General features: G+C 44.9%; 3 protein-coding genes across 4 annotated transcripts; all 3 read right to left on the bottom strand.

Annotated features, from left to right (window-relative positions):
- Positions 1–362: 362 nt before the first annotated feature.
- Positions 363–4332, bottom strand: hmgcl (3-hydroxy-3-methylglutaryl-CoA lyase). Its single transcript, XM_084481763.1, has 9 exons — positions 4201–4332; positions 3930–4013; positions 3683–3790; positions 3446–3541; positions 2642–2790; positions 2434–2497; positions 1944–2132; positions 1415–1540; positions 363–1069 (listed from the first exon to the last, which is right to left on the bottom strand). Exons 1-9 carry the CDS (start codon positions 4297–4299, stop codon positions 965–967), a joined length of 1020 nt encoding a protein of 339 aa, XP_084337889.1. The 5' UTR covers positions 4300–4332; the 3' UTR covers positions 363–964.
- Positions 4333–4951: 619 nt separating this feature from the next.
- zbtb8a (zinc finger and BTB domain containing 8A) lies at positions 4952–9005 on the bottom strand. Its single transcript, XM_084482666.1, has 4 exons — positions 8888–9005; positions 6595–7640; positions 6073–6242; positions 4952–5414 (listed from the first exon to the last, which is right to left on the bottom strand). The coding sequence occupies exons 1-4, from the start codon at positions 8953–8955 to the stop codon at positions 5070–5072; spliced, it is 1629 nt and encodes a 542-aa protein (XP_084338792.1). The 5' UTR covers positions 8956–9005; the 3' UTR covers positions 4952–5069.
- A 295-nt stretch (positions 9006–9300) lies between these two features.
- On the bottom strand, positions 9301–13786 carry gale (UDP-galactose-4-epimerase). Of its 2 annotated transcripts, none has more exons than XM_084482572.1 (11): positions 13648–13786; positions 13013–13153; positions 12584–12699; positions 12290–12403; positions 11875–12051; positions 11574–11687; positions 11401–11467; positions 10820–10905; positions 10576–10653; positions 10003–10117; positions 9301–9606 (listed from the first exon to the last, which is right to left on the bottom strand). In XM_084482572.1, the coding sequence occupies exons 2-11, from the start codon at positions 13131–13133 to the stop codon at positions 9554–9556; spliced, it is 1041 nt and encodes a 346-aa protein (XP_084338698.1). In that variant the 5' UTR covers positions 13134–13153; positions 13648–13786; the 3' UTR covers positions 9301–9553. The 2 variants fall into 2 exon arrangements, with proteins under 2 accessions (XP_084338698.1, XP_084338699.1); XM_084482573.1 differs by having other exon boundaries at positions 12584–12693.
- Between the last annotated feature and the right edge of the window lie 2889 nt (positions 13787–16675).

The following is a 16675-nucleotide window of genomic DNA, read 5'->3' as shown; positions in this document are numbered from 1 at the left end:
TGTCAAGCTTGTTAGTCAGGTGTTAGGGTGTGCTGAAGAAAACTCTTTTGTTCCTTTCAAATGGTTGTTTCATCTTTCAGAACAAATACTAAAATAGGCAACAGGTGATCCTTGTTCCTTCAGACCAGTCACACATAAGGTTCTTCCTTTAATTATCATGGTCAAAAAGACACGATTGTGACAAGCAGCAGTTATTTAGTAATTATTTTTTTTATTCTTAACCTCTCACACACAGTTTTTTTCACACACACACACACACACACACACACACACACACACACACACACACACACACACACACACACACACACACACACACACACACACACACACACACACACACACACACACACACACACACAGTGTGTGTATGAGTAGTTTAGAAACAAAAACATTGAAAAAGTTAAATTAATGTGAACCACTGTTGCATCATGGTAGCTGATGATCGCCCCTCTTCCATTGGAAAAGTGATCTTGACCATCATTAAGCCATTATTTCCTGATGCTCATAGAAATCTAATAGTGACATTTGTGCCCTTTGTAATCACACCCAACATACATCATCATCATTACTGGTTTCTCAAGTCCTTAAAATGTCTATAGTATAACAAATATGAATGAACGGCTGTCTCCAAAGAGTTTTACAACAAAGTGGAAAGAAAATCAAACAGTATGCGTGTGACTGGCATTTGGATGTAGTTCAGCAGACTATGTATATAAGGCACCATAGAGAACCAATCTTGAGTACTTGATGTACTTGTGTCCCTAGTAGGAGTCACGGGATTATCCCATATTAATGCCACAGAGTAACTTTTTTCCAAATGTGTTACCAGCTGTTGGGATTTTGGTGTTGCCAGCCACGTGTACAAACCCAGACCTTCCCACCCCGAGAGAACGCAACTTTTGCAATTTTCTTTGAAAACGATGTATTGCACTAGACGTGGGCCGCGGGACCGGGATCCGTCTCACAGCTTGCAGTGGGTGGCCTGGGACACTTTGGAGCTGGTCCTTCGATTGAGGGAGTGGCAGATGAAAGCTCCGGCATCCATCAACTTGGGGAGGTCCACGCCCTGACATGAAGAGAATAAAGAGAGCGGGGAACGGAGCAAAGCAAGTAACTAGCGTCAATAAAGAGGTGGGCGTGCTGACGTCAAGACCTTTCAAGAGCTCGGGGGGCGGGGTTTAAGGTTTGACTGTGATGGAAAAGATAATGCATCAAAGACGGAAAACATAAAAAAGTTAATAACATTCCTGTTTATACAGTAAAACATCCGTGCAAGTGATTACCACAGATAATGCCTTTTTTTCCCATGGGAAGAACTAGGAAGTGGCTGTAATGGGCAGTACAATGAAAGTGGAAGAGTTTGGGGGTAAATGTCATGGGCGCTAACATAAAACCAGGGATGGATTCTTACCGTCTGGATGCCAAGGCCGTGCAGCATGTACACAACATCCTCCGTCGCCACGTTCCCAGAAGCCCCCTGGGCGTAGGGGCAGCCGCCCAGCCCGCCCACCGAGGAGTCCACCACACTGACACCCATCTGACAAAACAACAACAACAACAACATCATCATCATCATAATGCAGGTTATAACACAGCACTGGTATAAGAACACAATCATATAGGCTTCCTTCGGTCAACTGTCTCAAGAATACACACCACTGAAAGCTGCACTTGATTTACATGATTAAAAATCAAAATCAAAATAAATGTACTACATTTAACATTACTTTTGAAAAGTCAAGACTTTTCAAAGTCAGAGCATATTCTAAAGGAAATCCCTTGCTTTTAATCAAAAAGCACAGTTTGTCTTTTTTTTTTGGTCAACATTACAACAACAATAGAATTACATAACATGACGGAAAGTGAGTCACTTCCTCTTTCTAATGACCGAGCGACCAAACACTGTGCACATGTGGATCAAGAGAAGCACGAGCCCTGACCTGCAGGGCCACCAGGATGTTGGCCAGGGCCTGGCCGTAGGTGTCGTGGCAGTGCACGGCCAGCGCCCCCACCGGCACCACCTTGCTCACGGCCTCCAGCATCTCGCTCATGCCCCCCGGGGTGCCCACCCCGATGGTGTCGCCCAGGGAGATCTCGTAGCAGCCCATGGAGTACAGACGCTTTGCTACCTACGAAGAAGACAGGAAAGTAATTTAAGCCTGATATTCTGAAAACACCCAAGACTAAGGGGCGCATTTTCTGGAGCTTAAAGGCTTTCAACCAGCTAACATGCTAGCAGACATGTTATATAGGATATAGGAAAATAAAGTGTACCAATAGCTATGTGCCATTGTGAGTTTAACTGCTTAAGTATGACGAATAAATGTACAAAACCCAGACAGCCAGGTAAGCAATCGCATACAAGGTTCCTGACAAGTCTCAAGCAGAGAAGAGCATGAGTCCCGCCTCGACCCTAGTCAAAGTACTTACCTGTGCGACTTTAGCAGGCGCCACCTTGCCTTCGTACGGGCATCCTAGCACACAGGACACATAGCTGTATTGAGGGGGAGGGAAAGGGTGTTCAGTGAGTGAGAGTGAGAGAGTGAGAGTTCAGTTTTAGAAGGAAAAGATCGAGCCCTGAGCGTTTGAGTCTGTGGCTGACTGCGATAATGTGCATTTCCGACGCATGTTCCCCTACCCTCTGACGGGTACACCGGCCGCTTTAGCTGCCACCATGACCTGCTCGAAGCGCTGCAGACTCTCCTCCACAGAGCAGTTGATGTTCTTCTTGCTGAAGAGCTCAGAGGCTGCTCCGAAAATGGCGACCTCCGAAGCTCCCGCCTCAACCTGCCAGAGACAGAATTACAAAATACATTCTGTTGGTTTGGTATTCCCACTTCGGTCTTCCGATTTTTCACTATTCAAATGATTCCCACTTTTTTTCCAACTGCCATCATAGAACTTGAATATGCCTTATCTTAACTTTATCAAAGTTTTGCCACCAAATAAATTAACAGGCATGTGTCATAGGAGGGACGAGGAGGTTGAGGTCTGAGGATCAATTATTGGTCCTCAGTTTAACACAGTATTGAATCTGCCTATGAGCCAATAGAGTTATGCTTCAGTGCCATCCAGTACATTATGTGAGCAGAAGGTTTGCAGATCTTTTTTCAAAGTGCTGATGGATTCCTTTGGGAATGTATTGCCAAATAATTGGTAGCAAATAATTCAATGCAAATACCAATAGTTGGCATAAACTATTCTACAAAATGTAAATGCTTGATTGTGGACACAAATGCTGTTTGTAACCAAACACGAAAGTCCATCAGGAGGGACAGCCCCGCTACTAGTGAAAAGATTTAAAATATGTCTTCCTTACGAGCTGTTAATGCTTGCTAAACAAACAGTAAGGGAGAGGACTACAAGTGGCAGTGGACTTGGTGCTTTCCTTGAGGTTGTATTGCAGTGGTAGGCAACTGGTGTGGTAAAGAGGACTACTTACAGCGGCCTGGAAGCCCTTGAGGTTAGGGGTGAGGACCGGGTAGGAGACACCAGGCTTCCTACGGATCCCCTTCATGACCTCCATCTGATCGGCCATCTGTAATTCAAAACAGAGATGTTAATGAACACCATGAGTTAAACAGTACAAATGCGTCCATCTGATGTAGCACGCGTGTGACATAGTATTAATCATTGGCATTGACTTTTCCGAATAAATGCTGTATGTCAAGAAGATTACCTGTGGAACCCACTTGGGGGACACAAAGCTGGTGGCTTCAATGACTGACAGGCCGGAATCGGACAACATGTCAATCAATCGAATCTTTGTCTCTGCAGGTACAATCGTCTGGAGATGGAGATAGCAACTCGTGAAAAAAGATCAACAGCAGTTGACTTATTATAACACGTTCATATGCCCCTGTGAATACACTGATGTTTTGTTTTCTATTAGGCTACGTTAACCATGGGTGCTTAATGAACGTTACCTTTTCATTTTGGAGGCCATCTCGGGGTCCGACCTCCACTATCTTCACGCTAGCAGGAAGACGTTTACTTGAACTTACACCAACCTACAAGTAACAGAGAGACCAACATATTTAAATATCGCAGTGGACAAAGTGCAGAAATGTTGGCAGGGTCAGATTACTTAAGGAAGCTAGCTACCGTCATCAAAACATCGTAGCAATGATCTTAAACAAAGCTGGCATCAGGCATAATCTTATTTATTGGCATCCACTAGAATTGGGTGACACTTACTGATTTTGCCACAGCAGCGGAGCCGCCGAGGGCTAAACACGGATGACCCATCCTGGAGATAAAAATGCTTCTGTTGATGGTTCTGATGAGCGCCGCCATGTTGCTCTAGCCTGTGAGGTTTCCTTTATCGCCAGGCAGCTTTAATAAATGTGGTGCTTTATTGCCATCTGCTGGCCAGTAGATATAATGTAGCTGCTCATGACCCCTATGTATAGGACACACAAAACAGCACGAGGAATCATATGAAAATATCTTTAATTTGTGAAAAAAGTAATAAAAAAAATATTTTAATAAATACTTTCAAGTATGTACACAATAAATCAAACTGTGATATCAAAGTCTCACAGAGGAACATGAACTAGAAATGTGTATATTAAATAAAATGATTTTGGCACGTTCTCTTTAGTGCGCTCGATATTTTGTCAAACCTGGATTTCTTCTAAACAGTTTCATTACCAAGAAGGCCCTTGCATGCATAATTCAATAAAATAATTGTATTAAGAAATGAAAACTGTACCTAGTGCATGCTTTGAATACTTTAAACTCATAAGTAATCACAAAAACTCCACAGGATTAAAAACATTACTCCTGAAATAATATTTTCCCCCTTGGCTCTAACTAGTATACGTTAACGTTTGCATTTCCATCGTTGACCAGATGATACAGTATATAAATATGTTATAAACATCAGTCATGAACATCAGTCATCAGTGTGCACACACACACACACACACACACACACACACACACACACACACACACACACACACACACACACACACACACACACACACACACACACACACACACACACACACACACACACACACACACACACACACACACACGTTTTTCATATTGGCCTCTGTTCACTGCACTTCCTCGTCACTGTCGTCCACCTCGTGGATAATGAGGTCGGTCCCCGAGTCTTCCGCCAGATTGTCCTCGTCTTCGTCGTCCTCCTGCTCCATGCTGGTCAGCCAGGACCTCTGGGTCTCCCCCTCCTCCTCGCCGTCCACCCCCAGCAGCAGGGCCGGCTCCTGGTCAAGGCCCTCCAGGCTGTCCTCCATGGGCAGGCTTTCGAAGCCCACCTCCTCCTGGATGCACGTGGCGCAGATGCGGTAGCGCCGCGTGCCCTCGCACACCACGTGGCTGGCCTCCTCCGTCAGCGGACACTTGCACTTCTTGCACACCAGCTTCCGCGCCTGATGGATCTGTAACGGTCCAAGAGAAATGAGAGCGAGGGGGTCATAATCCCACAGAAATGTCTTTATCATTATCTGGGACTTCTGGTTCATAGTTGTCAAACTTTCAATTGGAGGAGGGACAGACCTTCTTCAGAATAGCTTATCAGTGAGGAAACTATTGAGATGAATCACAAGCTAGTAAAACCAGCTTTAATTCAGTTTTTAAAATAATTTTAAATAGTAGAGCTAATCACAGGGCAAGAAATTATCTTTTTTTCAGTACAATGTTTTTACGTTTCATATTACTGAAAATAAAGAAGTTTATAAAAGTGTTATAGGACTAGTAAGAGTAGGAAGAGTAGAGTCTGCTCACTATATTGCTCCAAACGGGTTTACTTTCACCAATAAAGAAGCAGGATCAACGTTGATTGTCAATGTGCGTGTTTAAAGGTGACATATTATACCACCAGGTGTGAGTGTGATAAGCCATTACAAGCCGTTTTGAAAATCTGCCTCTTCTGACATCACAAGTGGGCGTGTCCACCTAGATGTGCGCTGGATAGATCAGTCTACCAGCCTACCCAGTGGACTGTAGCAAACGTTGTTCATCTATCTGTCATACATCTAGGTCACCTTTAACTCCCTTCTGAAAAAGGTATTTCAGCAGCACAAACGTCTCCTGTACCGTTTCAAAATGGCTGCGCAGGTGCTCCAGGCGGGTGAAGCGCTTGTTGCAGGCCTGGCACGGGTACGGCCGCTCGCCCGTGTGGCAGCGCAGGTGGCGCTTCAGGTCCGCCTTCCTCTTGACGGTGTGCGTGCAGAAGGGACACTTGTAGCGCAGGGTGGGGTTGGAATCTGAGGGGAGAGCCAGACAGGAAGTTGAAAAAAAATAAACAGGATTTTTGTATCAGGTTGGATAGTATCAACGTTTTGGGGGGGGAGGGGGATTATGGGTAAAAACGTCTGTATAATTAATAAGTTATTAATTCATTAATTATTCTTAATTATAATGAATGAGTATACTGTCCACCCTGCAGCTCTCTGTCCTCTTCTTTGCCATGAATACATTTGACTGTGGAACCAGTAACTGATAGTAGAATGTATCCTCATCTAAACACATGGCCCTGTGAAGAGATTGTTACACCTGACATCCAGAAAAGGCAAACGGCCACCCAGCTGAGTTTTAAAAACAAACCAGAAGTATCACCGTTGTGAAACTGTCCGATGACCCCCACGATGGTGGGCAGGGTGGCGTACAGCTCCTCCGCCTTCTCCGCCTTCTGCGACCGCGCCTCCTGCACCTCGGGCGGGTCGTTGTTGGTGGACGAGCGCGTGCAGTAGGGTCCCGTCCGCCTGGCGCCCCTCTTCCTGCGCCGCTGCTCCGGGCCGGACACGGTGAACAGGGGGTCCAGGAGGTCCTCCACCCCGGTGCTGGCCTCCTCCAGCCCCGCGTGAGCCGGGCTGGCGCCGCCGCCGTCACCGCCGTCACCGCCGTTGTCGGCCCTGGCGGCCAGCGCCGGCGCCGTCTGATCCAGGTCCTTCAGCATGAACACCTGCTGGGTCAGGTGGGCCCCGTCGTGGGTCCACAGGGCCGGCGGGGGGCTCACGGAGCCCGCGGGGGTCTGAGCGCCCTGCGGGTGGAGACGGAGGTGAGGAGGCGGTTGATGATGACGATGAGGGTCGCCCTCCTGGTCCGAGAGGTTCTCTTCGTCATCGTCGTCGTCGTCGTCGTCGCAGGAGAACGGGCCCTGCGCCTCCATCAGGTCGATGCCGCCACCGCCGCCGCCCCCACCCCCCCTCTCCACCTCTAGCTCCTCCTCTTCCTCCTTGACGCTGATCTCCAGTGAGGACTTGATGAAGGTCTTGCAGTAGTTGATGACGCTGTTCATCTGCAGGTAGCTGGCGGCCGACATCACCTCGATCACGTTGTGGCTGGACAGGTCCAGCTGGCCCGAGTAGATGAAGTCCAGGATGAGGGCGAAGGTGTCGGGGCTGAAGGTGTCGAAGGTGGCCGTGGCCGTGTCCGACACGGCCGGGTGAAGGCCGCGCTCCGAGCCCTGCGGGGAGAGCAGCATGCGGAAGTAGCCGCTGCTGGCGAACAGGACGTTGCGGTGGGCGCGGAACAGCTGCCCCTCCACCAGCACGCTGCAGTCGCAGAACAGCTCCTGGCAGCGCTGCTGGTCCAGCTGCTTCAGCAGGTGTCTCTGGTGGGCCACCGTGATGTCCGCCGCGTTGAACCATCGCTGGGCCTGCCTGCCACCACATCAGCAGGGGTTAGTGGACGGACATGGTGGGGTGTAGTGATTCTTGTTTGCGGCTACAGAATCTTACAGACCGATCTTTTTGTGTTGTTATGTTTCTGTTATGTTGGTGAGTTGCTTTGTTGTCAGGGAGGGGATATTTGTATTTGTGCTATGTTGTTGGAACCAATAATTTGCTTGATTTAGCTTAAAATAAAAAAATTGGTTTGTAAGGAGAAGGCAGAGGCATGACGTTTGTATTCAAAACATCTAGTCTAGTATCTAGTATCTAGACACACCCTTATTTGGTCTTCTTTACGTTTTCGCCTTGACAATGAGCAACCCATTGTTTCAGCTCAATATAATTCAATACGACATCCCCATTAAATAAATAACAATTAATAAATAAAAAAAATGATGTATAGGTTGGCAAAGATTGAGTCTTTGTTTCTCAGGGTGGCTTTATGCCGACTCTACAGAGGACCCGCCCATTAGAGCTGCCTCTGTGCTGTGAGTGGCTGACTGAACCGTCCATTAAAGACTACTGATGGGTAACACCCGACACTGAAAAAGCATCGGGTGACAAAACCCCTGGCGTCGTCCCGTAAGAAACGTAGACCACGTGAAATCTCTAAAGATGTAAACTAAAACCCACATGAATAAAAATCTATCGTATCCTACCGATGCGTTGTGTAAATACTACCTGTGTCTAGAGTCACTGCCAAAGGCATCGCATGCGTTTCCAATTAAGCGACGCATTGCCCGAGTAGGCTTACCTACGGTGCAACACCCGTTATCCATCAACTGTAAACCAGATGCATAGAACTATACATTCGTGTTGAGTGACTTTTTCCCATTTAGACGTACGTTTGTGGATCTAGCAACAGTCCAACAAAAAGCGGGCAGCAGCATCTCGGCTCTGGAGAGAGCAGCGCTCAGCTCAACTCAGCACTGGAGGGACGCCCACTTGCAGGCTACCGCTCCAACACAATAGAAAAGGAAGTTGCAGACACAGAGGCTCATATATACGCCTTCAATTATATAAACTGCAACACCCGTTTTCTGTGGGTTTAAATGACAATGGTCTTTGCGTGGATTGAAAATCCCAAGACCACATGAACGCGGGGAGTCGTATTTGCCTGCTGCTGATTCCAGAGACTCGTCTCGGGCATGCGATGTCCGCAAGACCCGTTTACGCCCCAACTCGCCCCCATTTTTTTTTTAACGCCGATACTCGTGATAAATTATTTTGATACTCACTGATGATGACCCGGTTCACCCGACGACCGATAGAGTCGAGTCGACCCCATGTCTGTCACCATTTCCATCTTTTATTTCTGCCGGCTCTCTCCCTGTTTTTTTTTTTTACAGGGTTCCCACTCAAGCACTTCCTGCTCAGCCCTAAAGACCGAAACCCGTTCAGACCGAATGGTCGACTTTGCTGACGTGGGCGTTTAACTGGGTGCCCAAGGGCCAAAAAGCCATTTAAAGCCCCAGTGTCTCCTCAATGTGCTCTACATTTCTACACCCTAAAGTTGAAAAGCTCAAATATTCCTTCACTGTTTGAGTACATTTGTTTCTTTCATATCTTGGTCATGCTATTGGGGGCACAAAATGACAAATATTACATATAAAAAGGATGGAGACCACCAGGCAGCACTTTTTTGTTAAAGTTTACTTTAATTCATTTTCTTCATTACCATCCCCCTATATTATGTGAGAAAACATTCATTCCTAACATGTAAATGACAAAACAATGTACCGTTATTAGACTTTAGATTAGTGTATTGCACATACCTTGGAATCTGAATTAAATTATGCATAAATATATGAATTTGAATTAAAACACATTAAAAAAAAGGCCGGTGTCGAAAAGCAAAGTTATGGTAGATCTTGGAGTGAAAGCATGTCCACTGGAACAGATCATCAACTGGAGAAGCCGGTTGGGTTTGAGGACTGCCAGCGCCACAAATCCGCACCTATGTTGAAATAAAATATACAAGAGTAAATATATTACACCAGTGGAATAAATAGAAACGATAAGTATTTATAATATTTGTGATTATATGAATCAAAATATTATACGCATTTCTTGAACAAATATTAAGCCAAAAAAAAGAAGTAATTCAGCCAGAACAATGCATGCAGGTTGCAGTGGCATGCGGCCAGCTGCAGTGTGTATGTGAGCAGCCGTGTGTAAGTTGGCTGCAGTGTGTATGCGAGCAGCCGTGTGTAAGTTAGCTGCAGTGTGTAAGTTAGCTGCAGTGTGTAAGCTAGCAGCCGTGTGTAAGTTAGCTGCAGTGTGTATGCTCGCTGCAGTGTGTATGCTCGCTACAATGTGTATAGCACCATGGTCTGGTGTGCATTGCCCTTACACATTCTCTCAAGGTCAAACTCTGCCTTCCAGCCCAGCTCTTCTGCAGCCAGACGGGGCTCCGCGTAGCAGGACGCCACGTCCCCGTCCCTCCGCGGGGCGACCTGGCATGGGATCTACGGAGGACAGGGACGAGGAATGAGATCTGAGTCAGATTCATTACTGGAATTATTACAGGACTACACTCACTTAAATTAAATGACTTGCAGACTCAAGGAGCCTTTTAAGCCCATCAATCACAATGCTCTGAAGGTGCGAGGCCCCACCTATCCAGCCACTTCCTGGCTAACCTCCTATGCCCAACTGGTAGACATTAGACGTGGTTTCATGGTTGACTGCAGTGTTGCAGTACATAAGCTGGGTATCGTATTGCTCATTTTCTTCAGGTTCCGTTATACTACCATGCAGAGTTTGTTATGTATGTTAGGTATTATTTTAACTTTTCTTTTAAAATGTTCTGTTTTTCCTTTTGTTGCGCAGTGCAAACTTTATTATCATTTTTTTTTAAATCTGATTTTTAATTCTTCGCCAGTTCATCTATTAACTCCCAGCCCGGGTCATCACTGCTACTCACCTTCTTGCCAGAAGCCTTCTCCATGGCCTTAACCATCTGGAGCACTGAATACCCAGTACCTGTCCCGAGGTTGTATGCCTGCGCACGCACACACACACACACACACACACACACACACACACACACACACACACACACACACACACACACACACAGAGTCGATTATTATCTACGGAAACAGGCACTATAGAATACATTCAGAATATAATTTAAGTCAAAGCCCGGGGCGGGGAGTGGGTCTTACCTTACACCCGCAGTTTTCCTGCAACTTCTTCAAGGCAGCTATGTGTCCCTTGGCCAGATCAACCACATGGATGTAATCTCTCACACCTATCATAAACAAAAGGTGTTATTGAGTGGTCAATCAGGCAAATCATTCAAGGCAGGCCACCATACATGGAAGGTGTGGAGGAAGTTCAAAACAAGAAAACCAAAACATGGAAATCCTATTTGCTCATAGGTACTCTGCATCATTTGGAGAAACGGCTGGGCTAGGTACGTGGACAACTCTGTCGTTCAAATACCCAACCCAGCCTTTCAGGCTCTGAAGAGAAATAGAATAGTGCTGATCTGTCAGACTGCCCGTGTTCATTCAATTCAAGTATACTTTGTAGCAACATTAGTTGCTACTTTGTATTATATGTGAAGATGTAAAAAGCCAATGGAAATATATCGATACTAAAGCTTATAACTTATGCAAGCTTATAACATAATAGCTCCATTCTTTAATAAAAGTAACAAATTACATTCCATGAATTCATAGATTTATACAAATCTAAATGTACAAATAAGGTTTATTTGCTGATCTGGGTGCCTCTCCATTACCTGTCCCATCAGGTGTGTCGTAGTCATCACCATATACACTGAGGTGCTCTCTTCTCCCAATGGCAACCTGCGTGTGGTTCAAAGGAACAAAAAGAACAGAAAGTTTGCATTGGAGATAGCGATAATGTAATGTCCAGTGACCAGTCGCTCCCAGGCCATGGGAGACATTTTACCTGTGCAACGTATGGGAGGAGGTTGTTGGGGATGCCTTGAGGATCCTCTCCGATGAGGCCGCTGATGTGAGCTCCGATCGGGTTGAAGTACCGCAGCAGAATTGCATTCCAGTCCTGTGCAGAGACAAGAATGTTTTTAATTCAACTACAATGTTATTATATCTGTGTATCTATATCTGTGATGCAGCCTCTAGGACCAGGAAAATAATTAAGCTACATTATATTATTTATTTAGTATTATTTATACTAATACTCCAGAGGACATTTCATATCACATCATGCCCCATCCACTCATACAGACCTTATTGGCCTTGCACTGGTCGGTGATCATCTCCTCGATGAAGAACTTGGTCTTGCCGTAGGGGTTGGTGCAGCCGCCCACCGGGTGCTGCTCGTCGATGGGCAGCCGCTGGGGGTCTCCGTACACTGTGGCCGAGCTGCTGAACACCAGGTTGTGCACTCCGTGAGCCTGCATGACCTGGGATACAGGCCCACAACACGCACACACGCAAACTTAACGTGAAGCAGAGTATGTAGGGGAAAGGCAAGCTCTCAAATATAACAATTGAAGGCGTGCCCAGTTATCACGGCAGTGTCTAAAAATAATTTAAATTAAAGTATGCAGGGTTGTTTTTTTCGTAATTGGTGCTTTGCAACAGATCTAGGTGCGGCCAGTGAGCTGGGGTTAACATTGTTAGGGCAGTGTCAACACACACCTGGAGCAGGTTCATGGACGCTGTGAGGTTGACTTGGTAGTAAAGCAGAGGCTTCTGCACAGACTCTCCAACAGCTTTCAGGCCCGCAAAGTGCATGACTGCAATGAAGGAATGCTGTGGGAGAAAACAATAAATTAACACACACAAACACATTACTCAAGGTAGGCAACTGCATCTGCAAAAAGCTTTTCATGGCAGAATGGCAGAAACAACAAAATGTTAAGTGTTTACGTAGCATTTCCTACATACTAAGTGAGTAAATAGGGCAATGGTGTGTTGATAATAATCCCATACCTTTTTGAAGACATTTTCCAATCCTTCTCGGTCAAGAAGGTCTAGTTCATGGAACTCAATGGAAGTTTTCAGAAACTTCTGTATCCTGAGCAAGCTCTCTGGCACATCCCCTTCTCCTACAAACAGGATGTAGCACGTGAGCCAGTGCGCGCGCACACACACACACACACACACACACACACACACACACACACACACACACACACACACACACACACACACACACTTCTAAGTTATGTCTGTTTTATCTAACACCTTAGTTCAAACAAGAATACACCAATGAGGCGATGAATAAAACTTACCCAAAACGGAACACACATACATACACACAGACAAACATAAACAGTTTAGTTGTCTGAATTAATATCAAACTTTGGTTTAGGCAAAAAAAATAGACACATATTATATACATTAGTCGACTGAACTCACCCCGAACGGAATTGCTGAAGTTGTCGATGACAACTGGACAGTAGCCAGCTTCAATGAGCTCCACCACACAATGACTGCCAATGTAGCCTCCTCCTCCTGTAACCAGCACCTTTCCTGCCATTCCTTCAACCTGTTTGAAAACTGTAGATACAATAAAATTGAAATTACATCCTAATGAGTCCTTTTATTGGATTGGGATTTATTAAGGAGGAAAGACTGCTTCAGTGTGGTCAACCTTTACAAGATTTATTCTGTGAATGATTCACGTCACTAGGTGTGTTATATGCCTTCTAGGCTTATAACACATTTATTGTTGTCGTTGTCCGGATAATTAACATGACGAGTCTCTATTGACACATTGGTTAAGCAATAACAGAACAGTGGTCTTACCTGTCTAACATTCATACTACAGTAGAGTAAGGTCACTACTCAAAGATGACTCAAACAGGATCACAGATGATGTAAATCTTAACTACATTAAATATAATGAAATAACTTATGAGGATAATTATGAAGTACTGTCAGGTATCTTTCTAAAACATCCATATCAGTCGACCACTACTTATTAATTGCGGTTAATGAAAATAAATTAGAGGCTACAGGTGTAGAAATATGATTCCTGTGAAAATACTTACACGGGCGTGTTTCGTAATACAAAAATCCGAGCGCAAACGTGTCCAGTCAATTAGAGGAAGAACTGCAAGTCAGGATAACTAACCATCAGTCCGGATATGGAACTTTTCACATTCCCATGTTTGTTTTGTCCACCTCTTTCTGAGACGTGTAATTTAAGAAGTACCAACTCATAAGTTCGACTTCCTTAAATGCTTTCGAAGTAAAAGCTTGCATATTAGCCTTGAATGTAATCGTGAAGAATCAATATGCATGATGCAGCAACGCCTATGTTTAGAATGAAAATAAAAACAATAGAACGCACAACACGCTTTTACATTTAGTTAATACAAAAATGTAAGTATAGGTTATTTATATTTACAGGAGAGTGAAACTTTTATTTTGTAAGAACACCGGAATTGTGCACTGCATCACTTGTGTACGTGGACAGCAGAGTTCCGAACCAGGAAGCTACGCCTTTTCAGGCTCTGACGTCAGAAAAGTTGTCACGTTGACACCTTTTGAGGAGTCATATACATCAATTACTGGTAGGCAAACAGTGCTGATGTGTAGGACTGTCCGTGTTTATTACAGTACAGTATATTCTGTTGCTACACAAGTTGCTACATTTAATTGCATGTTATTATGTAGGCCTACATAGCCTATAGTAGGATATTGATACAGCTGATAAAGTTGCATAATATCCCCATTGTTTAGTAAAACTCAAATGAAATCACATTCGCAATTATCAGTGCAAATGAATAAACCAAATTAAATACATAAGGTAATTTATCCACTGCTATCGCTCTATTGATACAAGTCAGTGAATGTTTTATGAAATGCATGTTATTAAAAATGCAATCTCAGAATCCTCCATCCGTCTTTTTGTGGTTGGTTAATGCTAGTGTAGCGAGAGCAATAGGGGGAGAATTGAGAGAAGAACCGACAACGCCACCAGGGGAATGTACGGAAATACAGTATAATATGGGATGTTACTTTTGTGTTGAATATTATTAACAATGCTGATAAGGCAAGCAGATTCGTTGAACTGAGACTGGAATTAAAAATAAACCAAATCTTTATTTAAATGGGGAACAATCAACGTGCATTAACTGGAACAGCTGAGGATAAAAAGGATTAGCATGCAAAATGAATAAACAAGATAGCTAAGGGGAAAATATTCTTTATTACAGTCAGCTAAAATATTTTATACAAAGTCTAAAAATAACAATCTAATCTAAAATAGCAGTCCCAACTCTACACTTAGCTCCCTTATAGTACAGTCTAGTCTCACATTCTTTACTTTCTTTGTTTGTCCATTTAGCGTTGATTTGATGTACGTCGTAAGTCAATGAAGTTAATATTTTTGGTATAGCAGTCTCTGGGTTCAGTTTATTCTGGGTCTGGGTGTATTGAATATCACTGGGTCACACATATACTTTTATTATATCCCTATATATTTGTACTGGTAAAAAAAAACATTTGATGCCTGCCATTGGAAGTAAAATAGTTCATTGGATTTTTTTTTCTTTCTGTTTTTCACTTGTTCTTTTCACTAATTTAAGCCATTCAACATTTCTTTACATCTTAAACAATGTGGCTTTATTAAAACATATTTTCTACCTCAATTTGCACTATAGCACTCACCACATTTTCTGAAAGAAATGCATTTTCTAGTTAATAAAATGTAATGCCATCTATGTAGTGCCATCTATGCCATCTAAGAAGGATTGCAAAATCAATGAGCTTGGTTGTAACAATTAAATAAACTCATATTTTCCGCTTGAGGATGAATGTTGACCCTTCCTACTGTACTGCCAGATCCAGGAATGTAACACACACACCAGGCAGGCACACACAGATGGATTTCACAAACTATAGACAACAAAACCATTGGCACATTTAGGTATCCAGTATATGTGCAACCATGTTATAATCATATACCTGTCATTTGGTTGACTAGAACAGGGCAGTCTTGAAGATGCCGAGAGTAACTTGGGATATTCTCGACATGTCTGCCAAGGAGCCGGACTGGCACATACACAAAGGCCACAGGATTGTGAGGAAAGGTGATGAGTCATGAGAATCTTAGGAGACAACGTTTGCAGGAATCATCTTCATTCGTTTCCATCGCCGCCTCTTTGACAGGACAAGCTGGGAGCTTATGGAGAAAACGACCACTCTTCAAACAGAACATGGTAAATCAACGAATGTTTGTTAATTGAATCAGCCTGTATACAATTAGACAGGAGGAATCATTGGCTTCTGAGAGAAAGGAGCAACACATGATCATAGTACTTTGAGGAAAAAGTTAATCTTTCCTATTATTTGACTTTGAAAGCTCTACCTGCTTACCAGTACTCACTGCCAACACTCATTGCAGCTTGCTGGTGAGCTCTACCAGCTCACCAGCACTCATTACACTCACTGCCAACACTCTCTCGTAGCTTGCTCTTCTGTAGTCGGTCCCACAACCAGGGGATCTCCCCCTCAACTAGTTCCATGGCTCATGTGTGGCTCTGGGTTGGCCTCAGCCTGACCGCATGGGTCGGTGGCTGCTTCGGCCTGCCGCCGCAGCACCTTGGCTGGCTGCGTCTGTGGGAGGAGGGAGTCCAGTGTGGGGACTGCCTTCTAGATCTCTGCCCCCCGGTCCGGCCCGGGGACTGCCCGGCCGGCCGGGTGAGAGACCATTGCGACTGCTGCGAGCGGTGCGCCAACGTCGCGGGGCAGAAGTGCGACCCAAACGGGGCGCAGGAGTTCTACGGCCGCTGCGGAGAGGGGCTGGTCTGCTTGAGGAAGGCGGCGCGGAGGGGGCACAGCCGGGCCAACCCGGAGCCTGCATGCGCATGCCGGGATAAGGGCAGAGTGTGCGGGTCGGACGGGCGGACCTACTCTAACCTCTGCCAGCTGAAGGAGGCCTCCAGCCACAGCGAGAGAGGCATCAGGGCGGTAGGGGCGGGAACCTGTCGATCTGGTGAGTGCAACACAAGATTTGATTCTTTCAGAAAACGTAATTCAATCAATTGTGGTTGCTTTGTTGCGACAGTGGTA

This window comes from Micromesistius poutassou (assembly GCF_964030765.1).
Source record: "Micromesistius poutassou genome assembly, chromosome: 17".
NCBI lineage: Eukaryota > Metazoa > Chordata > Actinopteri > Gadiformes > Gadidae > Micromesistius > Micromesistius poutassou.
This window is presented reverse-complemented; position numbering and strand designations above follow the sequence as displayed.

Excerpts from the sequence above, each read along its gene's own strand:
- hmgcl (XM_084481763.1), bottom strand. The coding sequence starts at position 4,299 with ATGGCGGCGCTCATCAGAACCATCAACAGAAGCATTTTTATCTCCAGG. Across the intron at positions 2,498-2,641 it reads GCCGGTGTACCCGTCAGAGG|CTATGTGTCCTGTGTGCTAG; the intron begins GTAGGGGAACAT and ends CCCTCAATACAG. Across the intron at positions 2,133-2,433 it reads CGCCTGCTAAAGTCGCACAG|GTAGCAAAGCGTCTGTACTC; the intron begins GTAAGTACTTTG and ends TCTTCTTCGTAG.
- gale (XM_084482572.1), bottom strand. The coding sequence starts at position 13,133 with ATGGCAGGAAAGGTGCTGGTTACAGGAGGAGGAGGCTACATTGGCAGT. Across the intron at positions 12,052-12,289 it reads CGTCCATGAACCTGCTCCAG|GTCATGCAGGCTCACGGAGT; the intron begins GTGTGTGTTGAC and ends CCTGTATCCCAG. Across the intron at positions 10,118-10,575 it reads AGAAGGCTTCTGGCAAGAAG|ATCCCATGCCAGGTCGCCCC; the intron begins GTGAGTAGCAGT and ends TGTCCTCCGTAG.
- zbtb8a (XM_084482666.1), bottom strand. The coding sequence starts at position 8,955 with ATGGAAATGGTGACAGACATGGGGTCGACTCGACTCTATCGGTCGTCG. Across the intron at positions 7,641-8,887 it reads GGTGAACCGGGTCATCATCA|GCAGGCCCAGCGATGGTTCA; the intron begins GTGAGTATCAAA and ends ATGTGGTGGCAG. Across the intron at positions 5,415-6,072 it reads TGCGCAGCCATTTTGAAACG|ATCCATCAGGCGCGGAAGCT; the intron begins GTACAGGAGACG and ends GGACCGTTACAG.